Source organism: Balaenoptera physalus (genome assembly GCF_965194825.1).
Source record: "Balaenoptera physalus genome assembly, chromosome: 1".
NCBI lineage: Eukaryota > Metazoa > Chordata > Mammalia > Artiodactyla > Balaenopteridae > Balaenoptera > Balaenoptera physalus.
The window spans coordinates 152909860-152932517 of NC_138882.1; the positions used below are offsets into that span (position 1 = coordinate 152909860).

At 44.8% G+C, this 22658-nt stretch overlaps 1 protein-coding gene across 2 annotated transcripts in view; it reads left to right on the top strand.

Moving 5' to 3' along the window:
• RAB3B (RAB3B, member RAS oncogene family) overlaps positions 1 to 22242 on the top strand; it is a 67696-nt gene extending 45454 nt beyond the window's left edge. For both annotated transcript variants that reach the window (XM_082430843.1, XM_082430842.1), the window contains exons 3-5: positions 3229 to 3347; positions 6593 to 6717; positions 18663 to 22242. In XM_082430843.1, the coding sequence (XP_082286969.1) occupies positions 3229 to 3347; positions 6593 to 6717; positions 18663 to 18850 (432 nt within the window). In that variant the 3' untranslated portion in view covers positions 18851 to 22242. The remainder of the gene's footprint in view (positions 1 to 3228; positions 3348 to 6592; positions 6718 to 18662) is intronic.
• Positions 22243 to 22658: the final 416 nt, after the last annotated feature.

Sequence of the window (22658 nt, forward strand, 5' to 3'; positions counted from 1 at the left end):
AAGAAACTGAGCCCTGCCAGAAACAAAACCTATCTGTCATCATGCCCTGTAATTCACCTCTTAAATACCTCTTGAGTCTATTTCTACTCCATCCCCATTGCTACCACTCTAGCTCAAATCCGTCTTAGGTCGCACCCAAACCACTGCAAAGATCTAACCAACCAGCCTTCCCGCCTCCCATCTCTACTTCCTCCAGTTCATTCTCCACATCAGAGTCAGAGTAATCTTTCTAAAGTTCAGATCCAATCATGTTAATCTCCTGTCTCAAAATCTTTGATCCTAAAAAGATCAAGTTCAAACTCCATAGCACGGCATTCAAGCTCTTTCTAGCTTCATCTCCTACTCATTTCCCACCGTTCCTTAAGTTCTTCTGGAGTAGTCACTGGAAAAATATCTTCCTTCTGCCAAAATACCTTTCCTTCACTTCTCTGCTTGGAAAATTCTTCTTTTGGAAGATCCCTGTTGTCCTCCTTCTGTTACCAAGTAAGCACATGTGTAGGTAATGCTCCTGGGCTTGGTACAGATTCTATCCATGGGAGTGGTTATGCCATCTACCACGTTTCCCATTCTCCTCCTGGGCGTATTATAGGATTGTGCTTTCTTGGGTATGGGCATGTGACTTGCTTTGGCCAGTGAATGGGAAAAGTGGAAGAGCCAACACATGACTCCTACACTTTCTTTCCCTCTTGTAGCCACCCTGTCACTCTTTATCCTGGAATGAGGAAGACAAAAAGCAGAGCACCCACCCAACCCTTGATGGATATGAAAAAAATAGTGAAAAATAAAACCTTGTTTTTGAAGCTGCTGAGATTTTGAGATTGCATATTATTGAATAACCCAGTCTACCCTAACTGGTACACTATCTCTGCTTTGACATCTTCCATAACTACCTAAAACCACCATGTTTCTACCTTATCTGACTTGTGTGACACATTTTCTTTATGCCACATACCTGGTACTGATGACATACTGCCACATATTGCTAATTATGGGTTCAGTGGTATGCCTTAGCCACCTCTTTACTTTTACTGAGGCTTCCTTAGGGCAAGGATGGTCCTTGTTCCATTTCTGTGTCACACAAAGTATGGTTCATAACCAAGGCAATATACTGTAATGGGTGTAGGAGTCAGACATACTTGTTTTGAATCCCAGTTCTTACATTTGATGGGCAATCTCTCTGAACCTCAGTTTTCTCATCTGTAAAATGGGAGTAATAATATGTACCCTACAGGGTTTTTCTAAAGTTTGTGGATAACAGGTGCAACATATGTACAATTAATGGCAGGTTATAATTCTTATTGTTCTCATTATTTGTTTTTATTTTTTTAACCATTTATTTATTTAGTCTGTGCTGGGTCTTAGTTGTGGCATACAGGCTTCTTATTTTTTATTTTTATTTTTTTAATTAATTAATTTATTTTTGGCTGCTTTGGGTCTTCGTGCTGCGCACGGGCTTTCTCTACTTGCGGTGAGCTGGGGCTACTCTTCTTTGTGGTGCACGGGCTTCTCATTGCGGTGGCTTCTCTTGTTGCGGAGCACGGGCTCTAGGTGCACAGGCTTCAGTAGTTGTGACATGCGGGCTCAGTAGCTGTGGCTCGCAGGCTCTAGAGCGCAGGCTCAGTAGATGTGGCACACGGGCTTCGTTGCTTCGCAGCATGTGGGATCTTCCTGGACCAGGGCTCCAAACCTGTGTCCCCTGCATTGGCAGGCAAATTCTTAACTACTGTGCCACCAGGGCAGTCCCGCATGCAGGCTTCTTAGTTGTGGCATGCAGACATCTTAGTTGCAGCGTGTGACTCTTAGTTGCAGCATGTGGACTTTTTAGTTGCAGCATGCATGCGGGATCTAGTTCCCTGACCAGGGATCGAACCCAGGCCCCCTGCATTGGGAGCATGGAATCTTACCCACTGGACCACGAGGGAAGTCCCTATTTGTTTTTATTATCATTATGGATAGTGTTCAGTAAATGCCTGTGGATAAATCTTTTATTGATTGAGGTATAATGGTATGTGCATTGGACTTGGAATCAGAAGTCCTAGATTTAAGGCATAGCTTTTGTCACCAGCTTTGTGACCTTGGAAAAATCACTTACCCTCTCTGCATTTTTGTATTCTCAACTACAAAAGGTAAATACTGATCCCTACCTCATAGAGATTATTATAAAATTTAAATAAGATAATATATGAGGAAATGTTTTATACATGCTCAAGTATCACACATCTAAAACTAACGATTCAGAGAAGACCGGCTGGTCCCTCACATAAGGACCGTGTGGACATTGTGAAGCATCCCAGTGTACTCCAGTAACACTTTGTTGTGGGGCTTGGCTTATCTTGCTTACATGTTTGTCTTTCCAACTAGACTGTGAGCTGCCTGAGATAAAGAATTGTCTTCGTCTTTTTTTAGTAAAAATGTTTATTTGTTTCTCCTTATATAAGTAATACATGCTCAGCATAGAGAAAATAAAAATACCTGAAGAAAATGAAAATCCTGGTAATTCTTATCTCTCATATAGAGATAATCACTATTAACCTTTTGATGTGTTTCTTTCCAGTTTTCTTCCTGCATATATAGTTATGAAACTGACATTATATCGCACTTACAAGCATTGTTCCATTATAATAAATATTCTTATATAAATAAATACATTAAAAATCTTGTATTTTAACCATTCTCCTATTGTTGAATATATATAGGTTGATGTTAGTTTTTCAATGTCTAAATAAGGTTGTAAGAAGCATTTTTGTGCATAAATATTTGTCTGATATTCTATTTTTGTAGAAAAAGTTTTTAGAAGGAAAAATTTCTAGTTCAAAGGGTACAACGATTTTTAATGCTCTTGGGACTTCCAAATTGATTACCAGAAAGATTGAACCAAGTGTCACTCCCACAAGCAAGGTATGAGGTTATACATCTCACTACATCCTCAACTATAATGGGAATTATAATTAAAAATAAGGTTAAAACCTATTAATATAATAATTATCCATTTACATTTCTTCTGTGAATTGTTCTTTACTCCTGCTCATTTTTCTATTGGGATTTTAATTATCTTCTTATTAATTTCTATGAGGTTTCAAAAACCATTTTATTCTAGTCACCAAGTACAATACAAGATACATAATAGGTGCTCCTTAAATAGACTTTGGATGATTTTAATTGTCCTGGGGACCCTTTAGAAACAAAGCTGTCTTTCTAGGAGGCTGACTCTTTCCTTTTCCCACCCAGGACACGGCTGGGCAGGAGCGGTACCGGACCATCACCACAGCCTATTACCGTGGAGCCATGGGCTTCATCCTGATGTATGATGTCACCAATGAGGAATCCTTTAATGCTGTCCAAGACTGGTATGAGATTCGTTCCTTCACCCACTCATCAAACTGTTCATGAAAGCCTAGTATGTACTAGGCTCTGTGCTAAGTGCTAAGGAAACTCGAATGAATCAGACATGGCTCCTGTCCTCAAAAAGTTCACAGTGAGAGGAGAGGACAGATCAGTGAGCAGGCAATGAAAATATCATGTGGCAGGTGCAGTGATGAGAGTGGCACTAGGGCTGTGGGAACCCAGCGGAGGGCTCTGACCCAGCCTGGGAAGTCAGGGAAGTTGTCCTGGAATTGCTGACACATATGCTGCATTTTAAAAGATGAACAGGAGTTAGCCAGAGGGACAAATGGGTAAGAATGTTCCAGAAAAAGAGTACAGATGTGCAAAGACAAGAAGGTAGGTGAGAGGGTAAGAAGAGCAGAGGTCATGAAGGATTTTGTGTGCTGGGGTGAGGGATTTGGATTTTATCTGGTAGGTGAGGACATTTGAACAGGGAAACAACAGGTTCAAATTAGTGTTTTAGAGAGATCATTCTGGACATAGTGCTAAGTGAATCCACATATTGCTTCCCTATAAAGTTTATCCCTGAGCCGGGGGTCCAAGTTCATAAAGATTCAATATCTTGATATGATAGAAATTGGCCCAGTTCCCCAGAGGTATAACCTCTGAGCAACTTACATCTTCCTTCCTGGAGCATTACTCACAGGGAGAAGGGAGCACAAGAGGAAGGGCAGGTGAGACAGAGGGCCAGGACCCGGTGCCCCTAATCAGTGGAAAGGATGGGGAAGATGGAGCGTGTGTGCCTGGCTCTTCTTCACAATCAGAGAGGCTGAGTAGGCTGGGCACACAGCAGCAGTGCGGGCCAGTGCCAAGCTTGTCTCCTGCTCTTCTTTGCCCAACAGCTACCCTTTGAAGACTTCCCGTCTCCCAAGGAACACTTGTCATGACTATGTGCAGCCCTGTTGGTGCCTTGGAGCCTTGAGCTGGGAGTGACCTTGTGAGCTGCTTGCCACGTTCTCCCCGCCCACCCCCCGAGTTCTGAGCAGCAGTCTAGGGTGCCACCGCATGCCTGTCACTCATGTGTGGTCCTTCTTAGTCTGTTGGTCATCCCCTTCTTCCTCCTTTCTCCCCCTTTCCTTTTAACAAGTCCTTCTCTCCACCTTCCTTTTTTCTCCTTTCCTCCCTCTTTTTCTCTTCCTCTCTCTTTATGCCTCTTTTTTCTCCTGCTTTTTTCCTTTCTTGTTCCCTCTCTTCCCTCCAGTCATGATTTTTCTCTCCTCCTCCCATGTCTCCATCTTTCCCCACCACCTCCCACCACGAAGTGATTAGCTCTTTCTTTAACTATCTCCACACTGCCCATTTCCTGTCGGCCTTGACCTCCTTCCCTCTCTCCATCAGTCCCTGTTCATTCTGCCTCACGGACACAGTGACTTTAACACCTGGTGATGATTCCTCCAAGAATAACCTAAGTTGCTAATCTGGGAGCTGAGCCTGGATGATGATGGTGGGAGGAGGGAGGAAGATGACAGAAGAGTGGCATGGGAGACTTGGGGAGTTGGCTCCAGGTACCTGTCTTGAAGCTGAGGACTGAATGTCTATCTTTCCCAAGCTCTGGCCTTTAGTTTTGCCTCTGGGAAACTTGGTCCCAGCCTAGCACCCACCTGCCATCTAAGCCCCAGTACCCAGCACAGAACCTGGCTCTCTGTCGGTTCACCACAAATGGTGGTTGAGTAAATTCCATCCTTTGAGGGAGTGGCTTTTCACCCTTAAAGAGAACATTGGTGGTGAGATCAGCTTTAGGAGCAGGTTGGCAATTGGTCCAGGTTGCAGTTAGGGTTGAGTTAGATTGAGTGTCAGTGTCAGGATAGGGTCAGATTTTATTTAGATCTGCTTCAGGATCAACCATTTGCTGGCTTCTTCCTTCATCAGGCAATCAATGACTTCTTTTCTCTGTGCTCTATGCTGGGGGCTGGCACCCCAAAGATGAATAAGCCTGTCCCTGCCCTCAAGGAGAGACAGATAAATTCAGCCAAATGTGACAGGTGCCACAAAAAAGAGTAGGGGAACAAAAGGGGAGGTAATTGTTTCTACCTGATGAGGTATTTGGGGACAGAGTTAGGCCAACTCCACAAAAAGATGTCTCCTCAATAAAATGATCTGATTTTATTTCCTCTGTTTAAAAGTTTGTTTCTCATTATAAGACTAATACATGCTCACTTTCAAAATTTTGAAAAGTAAAGTATTTTTTTAAAGTTTTGGGACTTCCGTGGTGGTGCAGTGGTTGAGAATCTGCCTGACAATGCAGGGGACACGGGTTCGATCCCTGCTCTGGGAAGATCCCACATGCTGCGGAGCAGCTAAGCCCGTGCACCACAACTACTGAGCCTGTGCTCTAGAACCTGCAAGCCACAACTACTGAGCCTGCATGCCACAGCTACTGAAGCCCGCATGCCTAGAGCCCGTGCTCCACAACAAGAGAAGCCACCACAATGAGAAGCCCGCGCACAGCGGTGAAGAGTAGCCCCCGCTCGCCACAACTAGAGAAAGCCCGCACGCAGCAACGAAGACCCAACGCAGCCAAAAATAAATAAATAAAATTTCATAATCATCCTACGTGAAGGAAACCACTGCTGACATTTTGGTTTCTACAAATAATAATGATCTAAGGCCTCGGTGAAGATATATGAATCACAGAGGAGGAGGGAGAGGCTTGCTGGGCCAGGGGAAGCTTGAGAAGGCTCGTTCCCCCAGGCAACTGGGGGATCAGCCCTGGGCCTTGGAGGATGACTTAGTGTGGGGAAGGAATTTCCAATAAAGGCAAAGGCACATGCCATGGAAGAGCCTTTGGGGAATGGGTGAGGTTTGTGAAGTGAGAGGAAGGGTGATGAGGCTGGAGAGACAGGATGGGAATGGTCTTGAACACCTAACTGAGGGATCTAGACTTCATTGCTTAGCTAGTCCAGGGACCAGAGAAGGCTTTTAAGAAAGGACGAATCATCTGATAGATGTTTTAGAAAGAGCTCTCTGCCCTGTGAGGAGAGGGCATTAGAGGTGGACTCCAAATAGCTGAGTGAAGTTTGCAGCCAGGGCTTAAGGGTCAGCATCTGTGACAGCCAGCAGGAGCAGAGGTCTGACTGTCCCAGGCTGAATTAGTTGACAGTATCTCGTGTGTTGCGAACCCCACTGAAGGGGCTTCTGTGAACTTTGCAGGGTCCTTTCCAGCCTAGGAGGATGTCATTAACACTGTCATCTCTCTGTCTCTCTTTAGGGCTACTCAGATCAAGACCTACTCCTGGGACAATGCGCAGGTCATCCTGGTGGGGAACAAGTGTGACATGGAGGAAGAGAGGGTTGTTCCCACCGAGAAGGGCCGGCTCCTCGCAGAGCAGCTTGGTATGTGCACGACACGTGTGTGTGTACAGGAGTGGGGCAAATGGAGAGGACAAGTGTGTGTTTGTATTTGTGACATTAAGGATGTGCTGTGATTGTGAATTATGTGCATATGTGCTCTGTGTGTATTGTTTCATATTTGTGTGATGTACAAATGGGCTTTGTGCTAGTGAATTCTAGGTATTCATTATTTATGATACAGGTGTATTTTGTTACATTGAATGTATAAATAATTTTTTTATAGATTTATTTATTTTTGGCTGCATTGGGTCTTCGTTGCTGCACACGGGCTTTCTCTAGTTGCGGTGAGCGGGGGTTACTCTTCGTTGCGGTGCTCAGGCTTCTTCTTGCGGTGGATTCTCTTGTTGTGGAGCATGGGCTCTAGGTGCACGGGCTTCAGTAGTTGTGGTGCGCGGACTCAGTAGTTGTGGCTCGCAGGCTCTAGAGTGCAGGCTCAGTAGTTGTGGTGCACGGGCTTAGTTGCTCCGCAGCATGTGAGATCTTCCAGGACCAGGGATTGAACCCATGTCCCCTGCACTGGCAGGCGGATTCTTAACCACTGTGCCACCAGGGAGGTCCTTGAACGTATAAATAAAATGTAAATTTATGAAATCTTTTTTTTAACCAGCTCCTTCCACAAAGGATTTGAAGTATGCTATAAAAATCATCATAGTATCAATACATCAATAAAAAAAATAAGTGAGACAATTGAAGCAAAGGGAAAGCAAATGTAGGAGAATATAAGAGGAGGCCAGGGGTGAGATAAGTGTATATTTTAGAAGTTTTTGGGCATGTACAAGAGTTGGGCCAAAATATTTGCTTTGAGCTTCCCAGCAACCATTGCAAAGAGGGAAACATAATCAGTTACATGGTTCAGAGATGGTCCTTAAGATGAAGACAAATCCATTATTCCAGAGAAACACCGCTCTCCACTGGCAACTGTAGAGCAGACTCTATATGCTGAATGCTACAATGTCCTTAATATCAAACATGCCTTATAGCAACTACAACACTGAACATCGTAGGCTGTGTCTTACAATTTCTCTCAATGTAAACTGATGCTTTGTCACCAAAATACAATTCATGGCAAAAGTAATTGTATGAGGGATGAGACAACGTGGCTTAAGCATGCAGCTCAGTGATGCTCTGACTTTTTCCAAGGTTAAAGCACCTTGATCCTTGTGCTTCACTGAGACCCAGGTGCCTCAGATGTGTCTCAGTGACTGCACAGCAGGACACCTACCTACACTTGCTTGAAAGAGCAGCCTTTCTTTTCTTCCTTTTTTTCTTTTCTTTTCTGTATTGGGGTTCAATGTAGGATCACCTTAGAGAAGTCTTCTTCCAGAAGAATGAGCGTACTGCTTAGCTTTTAGCCAGTCTCCCAAAGTATTTCTTACAACCTAGGTGCTGTAAGTATTGAGGAATAGGGAGTTTAAAGTTATATTCTCTGCCAGTTTCTGAAGTACAGATATTTGGGCTGGTAGGTGGGAAAATTGTATAATATACAAGTGGAATTGTGTCTTATATATATTTGTGTTATGTGTATTATGAGTAGATGTATAGGAGAGTGTCCTATACTTCTTTCTTCCCTCTCCTGTTCTCCAGTGTGGCCTGGAATAGAAATTAACACACTGTAGGTGCTTAATAAACACGGAGGTTGGGCCATTTGGCTCTTGATGGTTCTTGCCCCATCACAGAGGTTCTCAGGGTCCAGAATGTGCCTCTCCCCATTCCGATAGTTCACAGAACAGTAAGCATGTGGCGAAGCCCTCACATGGGTGACCTCAGGCTATCTCTTTATGTCTTCAGCCTGCTGTCCCTGAGACTCCCAGCGCTCTCCCTGGATCAATGATGTGCCATCTGTTTGAAAGGCTCTTTTCTACTCCCCATCCCCTACTTTTATCCAGCTGTTGAAAGCCCACTCAGCTTTCAGAACATCTTCACTGCTCTGAAGCCTCTTCCGTATTCCCCCAGCTTTTTTCTTTGTGCCCCCACTTAGCGTACCCCGTACATGCAACAGGCAGAGTACCCATCACACTTGGGTGCACTTGTTTCCATATTTGTCTCCAGAAAGCTCCATGAGGACAGGAAATGAGTCTTGTTTATCTTTATACCCACCGTGCCTGGCAAATGGCCTGGCAGTGAGTAAACACTGCATGACTATGTTTTGATTAAAATTTTATGGAGTCAAGTATTTGGCTACTTCATTTTACTTCATTCTAATTACAACTTCCTGAGCTCCTACTCCATGCCAAGTACTGTGCTGTGAAATAGGCTATGTTCTCTGGTCTGAGACAGAAACAGTGATCCGCCTGGTGACCAGTGTTGTGATAGGGGGATGTGCCGGGGTTGTGGGAGCACAGAGGAGGCACCTATTCAGTTGGGGTCAGAGAACATGACGCCCACGCTGAGTCTTGAAGATAAGTAGGAGCAGCCAAGTGAGAAAGAAAGGCAAGGACATTCCAGGCGGGGGAATAACACTGGCAAAGGCAAGGAACAGCACTCTGTGTTTAGGGAGCCATAAATCATTGGATTGTGTGAATCTAGAGTAATGCTTCCCCAAGCGGGAGATTCATGTCACTGGAAGTGTGCAAGATGATTTTATGTATATATTTTGGTGTGTATTAGAAAAAATATATAATCAGCATGTCAAGCCCTTAAAGTTAAACAAGACTAAGTTTTTAAAAGGTGAGTTAATTTTATATTTGGAAAAAATATAGCCAGCATGCCAGACCCTTATGACTAGCATTTTAAAAAGGTGTGTTAGTTAAACATTTATTAGGTGTTTACCATGTGCCAGGCCCTATTCTAAGTGTTTAAAGTATTACTCATTTAACTTAATCCCCCTAGAACCCTCTGAGATAGGTACTTTTCTTATATCCAAGTTGTTCTTTTTTTTTTTTTTTAAAGTACAAACAGATTATTTTTTAAATTTATTTATTTTTGGCTGTGTTGGGTCTTCGTTTCTGTGCGAGGGCTTTCTCTAGTTGTGGCAAGTGGGGGCCACTCTTCATCGCGGTGCGCGGGCCTCTCACTATCGCGGCCTCTCTTGTTGCGGAGCATAGGCTCCAGATGCACAGGCTCAGTAATCGTGGCTCATGGGCCCAGTTGCTCCGTGGCATGTGGGATCTTCCCAGACCAGGGCTCTAACCCGTGTCCCCTGCATTGGTAGGCAGATTCTCAACCACTGCGCCACCAGGGAAGCCCCAAGTTGTTCTTTTAACAGATGAGAAAACTGAGGCACAGAGAAGTTGAGTAACTTGCTTAAGGTCACACAGCTAGTAACAAGTAGAGTCAGAATTTGAACTCAAGGAGTAGTCTGGCTCCAGAGCCTGTGCTTCTAACCACTTAACCTCACTATACAGTGAATATCGTAATAATGGCTGATATATATTGAGCCAGGCATTATATGAAATGCTTTGCGTTAATTATCTCATTTAATTCTCACTATAAGTCTTCAAGGTAGGTCATGTTCAATACTCTGAAAAATTAGGCTCTTGCTCAAGATTACACAATTAGGAAGTGGTAGAGCCAATAAAGATCTATCTAATTTATGTAGGAAAACAGATGGAAGTGAGATTAATTCTTACTACAGGGTTTAGGAAGGTACTTAAAGAGGGCCTTAATGAATTGGTTAGATTTGGGTAGGTCAAGGTAACCCATCTCAGTCCTACACGACTTCCTGAGCTTTCCTCTACTGCTTACCAGAACTTGCCTATTTACATGTCTGTCTCTCTTGGTAGACCTCAGCAGTAGCAGGGGTTATGTCTAAAAATTTTTTTCATTATCCCAGCCACCCAGCACAGGATAGATACTCATTCACTCGTACATTTGTTTATTGAAAAATATTTATTGAGCACATACTCTGAGCCAGGTTTTATCTTGACACTTAGCTGTGATTCTTACTGTCACGGAACTAATGGGGGAAAGAAACATTAAACAAATAATTGTACAAATAAATATATAATTAAAAATTGTGTAAATGGGTGAATTGTATGGTATGTGAATTATATCTCAATAAAGCTGTTAAAAATTGTGCTAAGTTCTATTTGACTTAGGACTCTCATTATGGCAAGTGATAAAATCCCAAATCAAACAAGCTTTAGTTAAAAAATAGAATTTATTAGCTTATGAGTGCAACTTAATTGCACTATTTCTTAGCTTTGTGTATGCCTTCAGACTCTTTCTATAGTCAGACTCTGAATGGGGAGTAAGATGGATGATGGCAGCTCCAGATTCATACCTTCCAACTTCTGCAAAAAGAGGATTCTTGCTCCCAACCACCTTATGTCAATCTCAGGGAAGACTGTGATTGGCTACCTGTGAGTCACATGCCTGTCCCAGTGGCCGTGGGAGGCAAGTATTGTAATCTATAGTCCCACCGCAGTTGTTTAAAGTAGAAGTTCCATAAAGGAAGGAATGGTGGATAGATAAAAGTAACATAAGTCCACTGGAAGTGCTATTAGGAAAGTAAAAAAGAGAGAAACCTAATTTTAGACTGGAGAGTCAAGATCTTCTGAGAAAGTAACGCTTAAGCTGAGAACTAAAGGATCAGAAAAAAATTAGGCAAAGATTGAGGGTGGGTTGGAGACGGGAGTGTTCCACATCAAGACCAGCCCTAATGTAGCTTAGAGCTGAAGACGCTCATGAGATTGAAAGACCACGTTGCAGGGACTAACTAGTCAAGGGGAGAGTAGTGGGAGATGAGGGTGGAGAGGTGGGCAGGGGCCAGATCATGCAGGATCTTGCAGACCATGTCAAGAATTTCGCAAGGATGTGATCATATCTGTGAGCAGTGAGAGAGGATGCTCAGCCTTCCTCATCCTCACCCTCTGCTACACCAACTATTAAGTAAGTCTCAGTGATCTGCTTGCCAGTGCAGTAGGGCCATTCTCTGCTTTATGGGATTCCTCTTCAGGACTCCCTTTCTTTTAGTGTTTCTCAGCTCTCTCAGCCAGAACTACTGATATGGCCAGCAACTAGCATTTATTAAAGCTTTGAGTAGCAGCAGTTCTTCTATATCCTCAAAGTTCCTGGGACATGGATGAGGCTGTAGAGTCGCTGAGGCAAGTGGATCTTTGGGAAGGCAGAGAAGTTTCAGGGACTCCTATTCCAGGAAGCATGACATGTTAGGGCCTCTACCTCTTTGTGCTGCTCAGAAAGGGGCTCCTTGTCTCTTCCTCGATCTGACTGGGAATGGGTCTAGACTAGAGCCCAGGGATGCTAGTAAAAGCGAAATGCGCTTCTGCCTACAAGGGCAGGAGAAACCTGTTCAAAATGTGGTTTTGAAACATACACATAAACACTCACTTCAGTGAAGTGTGGAGGGAAAAGTACCAGCCTAGGAGTTTGGAGACTGAGGGTTTTATCCTGCTTCTGCCACTAGTTTACTGTGTGATCTTGAGCATCTTATTTCCTGTTTCTGGGTCTCAATTTTGCCCTTTTGAAAAACAGGGGATTTGGATTAGTTGAGTGGGAAGGTCTGTTCAGCTCTATCCCTCTGACTCCATGATTTCAATTCACACAATTCCCCACTCATCACTCAGTCCCCACAGACCCTTGTACATGGCCTTGCTTATTTTAGGTGCTTGATAAATGTTTTTTGGATTGGGGTGAATTGAAACCTTGCATCACTCAGCCTGATGCAGAGAAACAAAAGACCTAGCTGACATTGAGAATAACTAACCTTGGTGTAGTGACTTATGATTCACAATGTGTTTTCACAACAATTCTCTTGTGACCCTCACTCTCACTCCTAGTCTGGGAGGCGGCATTGTCTTCAGCTCCATTACACTGAAGAACCTGAGTTCATACCATTTATGTTTTCTTGCATGCAATGAGCTGTGCCACACTTCCGTGTCTTTCTTTTTTCACTTGAGGATTATGTAACTTTTCTAAGCCACACAGGTCATAGGTGGCAGGTCCAGTACTCTAACTCAGCCTTTAGACTCAGAATCCTAACGCTTCCATTGTATCATCACCCAGTGGTGTTTTCCCAAAAGCTTGCAGTAGTTTCTCTTGAAATTTCACCCTCAGTCCCAGTATTGGTGAGAATTCTTTAGATTATGTTGTAACACATAACCCAAGTCAGGAGCTTGGATAATAAAGGTTTATTTCTCACTCACATTACATGCCAGCTGCAAGTCAGCTGCAGCTCTGTCCATGTCATTGCAACTCTGAGATCCAATCTGAGATGCCTAAGCCACACAAAGACTCTCAAAGCTTCTGTTGGGACTTGGTCTGCCCACATCCATTGGCCAAAGCAAGTTACATGATGAGATCTGATGTTGATTGACAAGGGAGATATATTCCTCCCACAAGGAGGCACTGCAAGCCACTTGGCAGTGGGTGGGAATATAAAATCTTCTACAGGGAGGGCAGTGAACAGTCTGCCACAATCACTGAACACATGATGGACCTTGGTGCCCTAGAGGTGAATAAGTTCCCTGCTCTCAAGATGCTCATTGACCAGGGAAACAAAATAGTAGAGAGATAATCTCAATGTCCTGTTTACTATCATTCTTCACCCTTCTCCAGCTCTGTCTCTCTCTTGAAACCGCCCCCTAGGAAGTTGACCTTTTCAGGCTGTGTTTCCCAGCCTCCTGTGCCAGTGGCTTCTGGCTGGATTTAGCCAAGGAGAGACACTGGCAAGTGATGGGAGTTGGGGAAAAGGGAAAAACCTGCATGTGTGTCTCCCCCACCCCTTGGCAGGCTCCCCCAGTAGAGGCTGCTCCTCTTCTCTGACTCCTGCTCCCACAGTTTTAACTTCCTTTGGCCCCATTAATAGTTTTCTTTTCTGTTAATAATCTCTGGGTTTCTTCAGTATTCTGTTTGGCCTCTTAGTTCTTCTACCACCCATATAACCAGTTCCCTCTAGTTCAGATGTTAAGAACAGTTCCCATTTTCCTGATGGATTCTGACTGAAACAATCGTGTCAGGTGCCATGGGGGTCTAGGGGAGAGGTACATTGTATGTTCTGAGTGGTGGAGATGGGGCGGGAAGAGAAAGGGAAGGCTCTGTGCAATCAGGGATTCCACAGGTGAGTAACAAAGAGGATTAGGAGTAGGAGCTAAAGAGTAGTAGCACGAGTAAAGAAACCAAATAAGGAAGTGTCGATGTTTCTGGAGCATGGTGTGAGCCAGGAAGATGAGGCTGGGGAAGTGGACAGAGGCTGAGCCATGCCGAATCTTGGGTGTTAACCTAGTGAGGCTGGATATTGGATTAATTAAACCTCTTTGAGTTCCAGTGACACAAATCTAAGTCAAAATAGCTCAAGTTATAAGGACAGGGGCATAGCAGAAACAAAACGGGAGAGAATGTTGCTGGAAATGAGATGGTTAAGAAATTTAAGAGCCAGGGTGTTGGCTGGATTGTCCACCTGAAACCCGAAGTTCCTGAGAATGAGTACAAGTCTGGGTGGAAAGGGAGACAGTGAATCCCTTGCCAAAATCATCAGTGACCAGTAGGGCTTGAGTTGAAGACTGATACAAGATGGAGATCAGGAGATTATCAGAGCAGGCTAGAGAGGGGATTTGAACATAAAAGTAGAGGAGAAATGTTCTGGGGCAGTTTCAGGGTGAGGAGAAGCAAGTTTAGCTAGTTGTGAGTTTCTGAAAAGAGTTCTAAAGTCAGATTCAGAAGCAGGCAGTGTGGACAGAGTCAGTGGAATCTGTGGGACTGTGACAGCTGCCTTTGGACAGGATAGGTAAACAGGAGCATTTTGGGGGTGGGAATCATCTCAGATTCAATTAAGAATTGGGCCCGATTCAAGGCAGCAGAAATTCCATTGTCCTGAAGCCAATTAGAGGGAGGAAAGGACGGTGGGGGGGGACAGTCTGATTAATCGGTTGTCATCTTCCTGAGCTCTCTAGATTCTCAGCTCCTGCGACTCCTCACTAACGAACCTGAGGAAAAGGTTACCATCTGGACCTACTAATGAAGAGCCTTCCAGGAGTCTGACAGTCGTTGGGTGGAGGTGCATTTGGGATTGTTCTGCTAGCAAAAGAGACCCACGAGCTGGCCAGGGCCACGCGCCAGTTACTTGAATCAGAGTTCTCATACCTTGGGTATCTTTGAGACGGCAGTGGTGACACCTCCTTGGCCTGACATATGCGCTCTCCGTGTTTGGTTACTTACTCCCTCTTCTGTCACCACTTTGACCTTACTGCTCTAATGATAACAAACTGCTGTGGTCATTCTGGGATATACCAAGACTGTTTTTTGTCCCATTATATGTGTTTATGCGGTTTCCCCTGCCTGGTGTCCTATACATGCATGTGCTCACACATATCTTTATCTAGCTGATATCTGCTTAGGAATCAGCTTCTCCAAGAAACCTTCCCTGGGCCCCAGACTCAGATAAGTGCCTCCTCTGTGCCATGACAATTCCCTCGCTCCCCACCCTTACAGCATTTATCACACTGTCAGTGTGTCTACCTCCGCTTCTCAAGGTTAGGAACCGCATCTGATTCACTTCAGTGTCCCCAGTGCCCAGCACAGGGTTTGCCGTGCTTATTGAGATGAGTTGTCATGAACCCCGCTGTCCACAGCCCCCCAACCACACCCTCCACGCTCATTCCCGTCTCCTGCATCCATCTGTCCATTCATTCAGTTAACATTCACCAAGCCCCTACTCTTCTGGCTGGTACTGGAGCTCAGATGAATGACGTGGTCCCTGCTTGGGGAGCTCCTTGTCAGATGGACTTCCACCATGCAGGGTAACACGTGCTGTGGCGGAGGGAAGCACAGAGGAGGATGCAAAGCCATACCTAAGCTGAGTCCTAAAGAAAAAGTTAGTCAGGTGAAGAGTTTTGCTCAGTTCTGGCCTTAAAGACACCCATCGCCACTAACTTTTGGAAGCCTATTCTCCCTCTCCTCCCCTGCCACTCTCTCCCTCTGCCGCATTCCTGCACAGCCTCTGGTTTACTCTACCTGGGTTATAGTGTATTCTGTCACTGTCCCAACTGAGAGTGAGACAAGGGGGCATAAGGGATAGAGCCCTGGCTTATGCCCCATCCCTGAGCCTCAGTTTCCCTATCTGTAAATTACAAGTGATAACCCTTGCCTTGCCCCCCCCCACAAAGTTGTTTTAAAATTGTATTTGGGAATCGTTAAGGACTATGAATGTGTGAGGGACTGACACTCTGATAAGTGTGTCTTTTCTCCACAATTGGATTTGGTCTCCCCTTGTCCCTGGCACTCAAGGCAAGACCTGGCACAAAGTTAATGTTCAATAAAGACCTGGTTTATTGATTGGCCCTGAATGATGAAGAAAAAGAGGCTTTCCCCAAAGGCCCTGGGGACTGATGGAGGGGCAAGGAAGCTGGGACTCAGATGGGCTGGGAACATAAAGGAAAGGGAATTGTCATGTATTCCACATGCCAACCACTTCACATACTTTTGTGCATTTAATTCTTATTACCACCCTATGAGGTAGGTGATATTCACCCATTCTACAGATGAGGATACAGAGGCTGGGAGAAATTAGGCAATTTGCCTGAGGTCACACAGCTGGTAGCTGACAGAGACTATATTCAAATCCAGGCTGTCTGACTTCTGGGCTTCTTCCCACTGCCCACCTGCGCAATGGGGCACGTCCTCCCCTCAGTGCCAATTCCTCAGAAGGGATTGGTGATCCTGGCCTTGACCTGTGTCCCCATCTTCATCCAAACTGATGGTTTAAGCCCATTTACTTCTTTACCTGTTTGCCCCTTTCCTAGGCAAGCAACATACTCCGCCCACTTCCCCAAACACTGTCACTTGTAACAAACCAGTCAAAGGCCAGAGAGTCAATGTTTATGACATTCATTAAGGAAAAGCTACATGCTGGAGGGTCTCTTAAGCCAACTGTGTTTCGAGCCAGCGGGCCAGCAGCTGCTTCCTTCTTCATCACATGTCCTCCATTAGCAGGCACTTCTGCACCTTGCTTTCTCAGGTCGGGAAATGGGCTACAGGAGAGGCTGTCAACCAGAGGCGGGCTGGCAGGATTTGTGAGTGCCTTCAAGCTGGCGTGGCCTGGGGAAGAGGAGCCCTGTTTGTACCTGGGGGCTTCAGCCCTCTCTGTGGACAATGGGATAATAGGGAGAAGGAGGGAGGAGGAAAGAGACCCCCCTCCTCTGTGTGAGAGGATGATAAAAGAGGGAGAAAGGGATGAAGAGGAAGTGAGAGGAGCAGATGAAGGACTAGCAGAAAGAAACTGTCATCATAACAGGCAACTTCGCACAGCAATTTATCCATTGTCTCGCTCAATCCTCCCGGATTGCTCTTGGCAGGAAGACGCTGTTATTATTCCTATTTGACAAACGAGGAGGCTGAGACTCAGAGAGGTTAAAGTGATTCAGAAAGATGAAGTGACTTGCCCAGATTCAGACACTGTGGTAGTCAGATAAAAGCAAAGGAGGCCAAAGAGCCTTGTAAAGGAAGAAAAATATATGATCAGGGAAAAAAAAGAAAAAGAAAAAGAAAGTGAAAGGGAGAAAAGTGAAGAAACGGGAGGCAGGGCTGTGTATGGATGTAGGAGCTAGCCAGACCCAGATCTAAAACCAGTTTCCCTTAACACAGTCACGTGACCTTGTGTGAGTTAGGTAATCTCTTAGAGCCTTCATTTTTCTTTTATAAATTGGAGATGATTATATTTACCCCACAGGCTGTTGTGAGGATTAAGGAAGACAATATCTGTAAAGCTCCTAGCATAGCATCTGGCATATACTAGGCACTCAATAAATATTAAGGATCCCAAGGAGTATGAGAAACATAAGGGGAAAAGAAGGAGCTAACATGGAAAAAAGGGAAGAGGGAAGCTTTTGAGGAGAAATAAAGATGGACTCAGGAGGAAGGTGGACAGACGAAAGAGGAAGGAGTAGGCCGGCGCAGGGACGTGATGGAGAATGGAGGCTTATGCTTCTAAGGGCTGCCACCAACCTGGCCAAGACCCTCCGTTGGAAAGCAGCTGCTTTGTCTGAATCAGGAGGGCCTTGCTCCTGTCTCCTGGGACAACCAAGTTCTGTTCATTGTCACAGAAAGTACCTTTAAGGATCTCAAGGTGCAAAACAGACAAGAATGTCTCACCCTTCAGGTGCAGTTTTTCCTGGGCAATTTGTTGGGTCCGTGTGAAGAGCGAGAGATCCAGGGTGATTCCTGGAAATTCAGGGAGGAAGAACCCCTCTGAGGGGAGATAACCCAGTGTGTCTGTGAGTAGACAGAGCAAATGAAGCTCTGCTTATTCAGTGTGGATCTTGGAGTGTCTCCCAGAACTCAGACTAGACTGGCCAGGCTGGGGTGAGTAGGAGGCAGGGGAAAGTGGAGTGAAAGTCCTGGTCAAAAAGGACAAAGCTTGGGCTTCTTATACTGGTGACCTTGGGCAGGTCAGCTTACTTCTCTGAGCCACAGCGTGGGCATTAGTGAAATGGAGAGGGTCTGCCTGAGCCCTCCTTCCCCCAGGGGTGACATGAGGATCAAATGAGATAATGGGTGAGATCAATGCTTTGGAAGCTGAAGTGCTGTGTACACATAGTCAAGTAGTCACTCTCAGAAAACACCTAATTATCACACACACACACACACACACACACACACACACACACCCGCCCTGTATCAGGCACAGGACTATACACTTCACATGCATCATCTTGTTTAATCCTTGAAATAATTCTATGAGATAGATAAAATTATCCCAATTTATAAACCGGGGAATTGATTCATAAAGAAAATAGGTGACTTGCCCAGGGTTACACAGCTGGTCAGTGATAGAGCCAGGATCCGTCTGACTCTAAAACCAGTGCAGGTAATACCTGCCTGGTACCCTCTCCTTGAGGCAGAATCCTCCGCCCGTGGAATTAGGCCTCCTTGCTTTACTCCTGAGCACTGGCTGTATTAATGCAGAGTGTTCTGGCCAGGGGGCATGAAAAGGAAGGGAAAGATCCTTACTGCTATCTCTCTTCTATCCTCAGGGTTTGACTTCTTTGAAGCCAGCGCCAAGGAGAACATCAGCGTGAGGCAGGCCTTCGAGCGTCTGGTGGATGCCATTTGTGACAAGATGTCTGATACGCTGGACACAGACCCCTCCTTGCTGGGGACCTCCAAGAACACCCGTCTCTCGGACGCCCCGCCACTGCTGCAGCAGAGCTGCTCATGCTAGGCAAGGCCCACTGTCCTGGTCTCCCTTCATTGTGGCACCACACCCACTCTGCTTCCCCGTTATACTCTGTCTCCCCTCAGCTGATTTGCTGCTGTTCCTTGCCTGCAGTGAAGGTGGAAGCATGCCCCTGGGGTTCTCTATGGATGGCCCCACTCACAGACACTCAGCCCTAGACTAACTAGGTCACAATGTGGGCAGAGGTTCGTTTTACAAAAGGAGAATCCACTTTATGCAGGGGATTCACTACAGGGACTTGGAAAAGAGAGTCTCTTTTCTGCCTTTAAAATAAGATTTCCTCCCTTGACCAAAATTTGACACACCCACGCACACTTTTCAGGGCCTGGCCAACTGTGTAAAGTGAGACACACCTGCATAGCTAATCCTTTTGAAAAAGACCTCTCCATACACAACCTGCTTGTTTCATATCAGGCTCCCTGTGGGGCTACCTTTCACTGCTAGATAAGCCTTGTTTCTCAAAGCCCTCGCCTGTTACCACGGATGCCCACAGGGCCTGGGCAGTTGCTGTGGTGACAGGCCAGAGCTAATCTCCAGAGAGCTCAGCCTCTCTAAAAGATGCTGAAGGAGCAAAGGCTGAGTCAGAAACACACTTAAAGGAAAAAGATTATCCCCTGCAAAATGTCAAAGGTTCCTGCTATATGAAAGAGCAAGTGCATGAGCTCAAGAAAGACAAAGAGAGAAAAAGAGAAACACAGGCAAGATAAAGAAACAGGTCATGAATTTCTGATTTTGCTGCTTTCCAGCAGGTTCTTAACTGTGGAACTCCATGACATTGGTCATTGGTTCTTAGACTCCCAGAATCTGAAAAATTTATAGTTAGTGGAATCCCAAATTTTACCAAGTCTCACTAGTCAATTCCAATCTTCATGTCTCTGACAATTGGCTGTCAAGCCTCACAGCCAAATCTCTTCTAAAGCTTACCTTCTAGGCAGGGATGGGAGCTCAGTCTCCACACCATCTTTGGGCATCTCTCATAATCAGAAAGTTTTCCTTGCTTCAAGCTGAAATCTGCCTCCTGGAAATTCTTCTTCCTCTTCCCACTCCATTTGTACCAGCTCTGCTGTCAGAGACTTCACAGTCTCTGTTCCCTCTGCCCCGTGACACCCTTAGATGATTTGAGAACAGAAATCATGACCCCTGGAATCTGCCCTTTCTCTAAATCAAATAGTTCTAATCCCATCTGCCATTCTTCTTAGGGTCTTCTCCCCATCCTGCCCTTTCCTCCAACCCATGTTTCAGGCACTCTTGAGTAGTCCAACTGGGAAATGTGATTCAAAGCAGAATAAATCGAAGGGGGTATGACCCTGAAAAAATTGGGAAAAGTGAACTCAGAGGTCCCAACCCTAACCTCATTCTCCTGAGGGTGAAAGCTTAGTTTCTACTGAAGAGCAGATGTGAAACTGCTTCTGGTGGAAGCCACTTAATTAAACACCCAAAGAAAACAAAAAACACGCCTCTGACACCAGAAACAAACTGAATGCATCAGTTCATGGTTCTAGCTTGTTTGGACACAGGCACATGTTTGGTTTTTAACTGAAATAATGACGTGGAGCTAGCAACGATTCCTGAAAATCTTTCCTCCCAGCCCTGGCCTGAATCCCCAGCTTCCGCCTGCACTAACATGACACTTCAGAAGTCAGTGGGGGAGGAGGGAGAGTCTCTCCCAAGTTTTCTCTCCATTTTAAATGCAGCTTATTGTCCTAGGAAAGTGCATTAACTAGCAACAGGTCCAATGACTACATAAAAGGACCCTTCAGGGTCAGCTCTTTGGAGATGTTGCCTTCTTTGACACAGTGCAGAGGATGGCGCTTTGGACTTGGAATCAGGAGACTCAGACTCTGCCCTTAAATCAAGTGTGACTCTGGACCAGTTATTCCCCATCACTGAGTCTTGATTTCCCACTTATAAAATGAGGGAGACTACGTGGGTAATCTTTCAGGTCCCTTCTGGCATGAATAACTCTGAGACTTTTTTTCACCTTCAACATTTCTGTTGATCTGCAAAATAAACCCAAGAGATGAGGACTATCACCCAATATCACTGTAGCTAACACTGTTGTCATGCTTACTCAATACTAGGCATTGTTCCAAGCACTTAACATGTATTAACTCATTTATCTTTCCAACATCATTGTGAGGGAGGCACTATAATCAATCTCATTTAAAGACAAGGAAATTAAGGAACAAAGAGGTTCTCTAGCTTGCCTAAGGTCACATAATGAGTAAATGGTAAAGCTGGGGTTCAAAGCCAGAAAGTAGGCTCCAAGGTCTGTGCTTTTCACCACATTCTGTACTACATTTCTTATAGTACAGTGATCCAAAGAAGTTAAGAGACTTGGCCAAGATCACACAACTAGCAAGTGTTAGAGCCACAGTAGAATTCAATCCCAAGGCCATCAGATTCCAAGTCTACTGGAGAAAAGACTTATGTCTCCAATCTGTTAATAAATTTTTCAGCTACTCAGGCTAATCTGAGGTGATAGCTGTCTAACGCTTCTGGGAAGGAGGCTCTGAGGCAACCAGGTCCCATGGGCTTGAGCAAAAAAAATGCCCGTGAGGCATTTCTGAGGCCTAAGTGCTGGCATTCCCTGTATCTGCCTCTGTCAGGCAATTCTTATCTAGCTCTCAAGCAGTGCTGCGAGCAACCTCCCTGCATCAGCAATGAGGCATTTTGGGGGCATAACTTTATAAAGTTCTCTGACGATGGAAGAATGTGGTCCCTTCCCAGGGCAGTGTTCTGAATGTGCTTTTTACACTGTAAAGTCCTATACAGGTCAGGAATAATTACTATTTTTCTGGTCAGTAACACCCATCTACCCAAGTACTAGGATTTCAGACCAAGCTCCTCATGACCCCTGGGTATGTTAGTACATATATCCAATAATCCTTTCTCTCCTACTGAGTATCCAGGCAAAAATTGAATTTTTTACTTAAAAACTGTCAAACTCCTAATAACTCAGGTGCCAGTTCAAGGGAACAAGCATCTTCACAACAGATGGAATCAACAGTTAAATGTAATAGTGACAAACTCTTCCACCGGACAACACACAGATCTGCTTGTTAGATGGCAATTCCCCAGCCTTGCTCTGTGACCTCGTTTCTGCCGAGTGGAAGGCAGCAGCTTCCAGCTGATGGCGGTGAATGTTCATCGATCATGGTAATAGTGCAATTAGGTTCAAGCTGCATAATATGCTTTATGGCAACTTGTCCCAGTTTTCATCTTGCTTAACACTCCAAATAAAAGAAGATTAAAAAAAACCTCTTGACCTCTAAAAAGGCAAAAGTAGGCCAAAAGTGCAATACAGTATTGTATCTATTTATAGAATCTGTTTTAAATGCATGTGTGTCTGTAAATACAAAGTGATTGGTGAATTACTACTGTCTCCTCAGTCTGTAACTTCTAGGAGCAGCAATGCGGTAGATTGTACTGAATGGTCACAGACTCATTATATATTAGATCTGGAAGGGAGCTTAGAAAAAATCTTGTCCAGGCTCCTCTTTGTACAAAAAGGAAGGTTGAGGTCCAGGGAGGGGGAGGAAATGTTCTAAGGTCACTCTGTGGGTGGATTAGTGATGGAGCCAGGACTAGGTCTTGGATTACCTCTAGGAAGAAATTCACCTATTCTGTATCTACTATAGGTCTGGCACTATTAAACACTGGATAAATATATATGAAAACAAATGATCCCTCCCTGCAGGTACCTATAGTCTAAGGGAGGTGCTGTTTCTGAAATATTATTATCCCAATTTGGCAGGCAAGGAAACATAGCCTTGAAAAAGTTAACATGCCT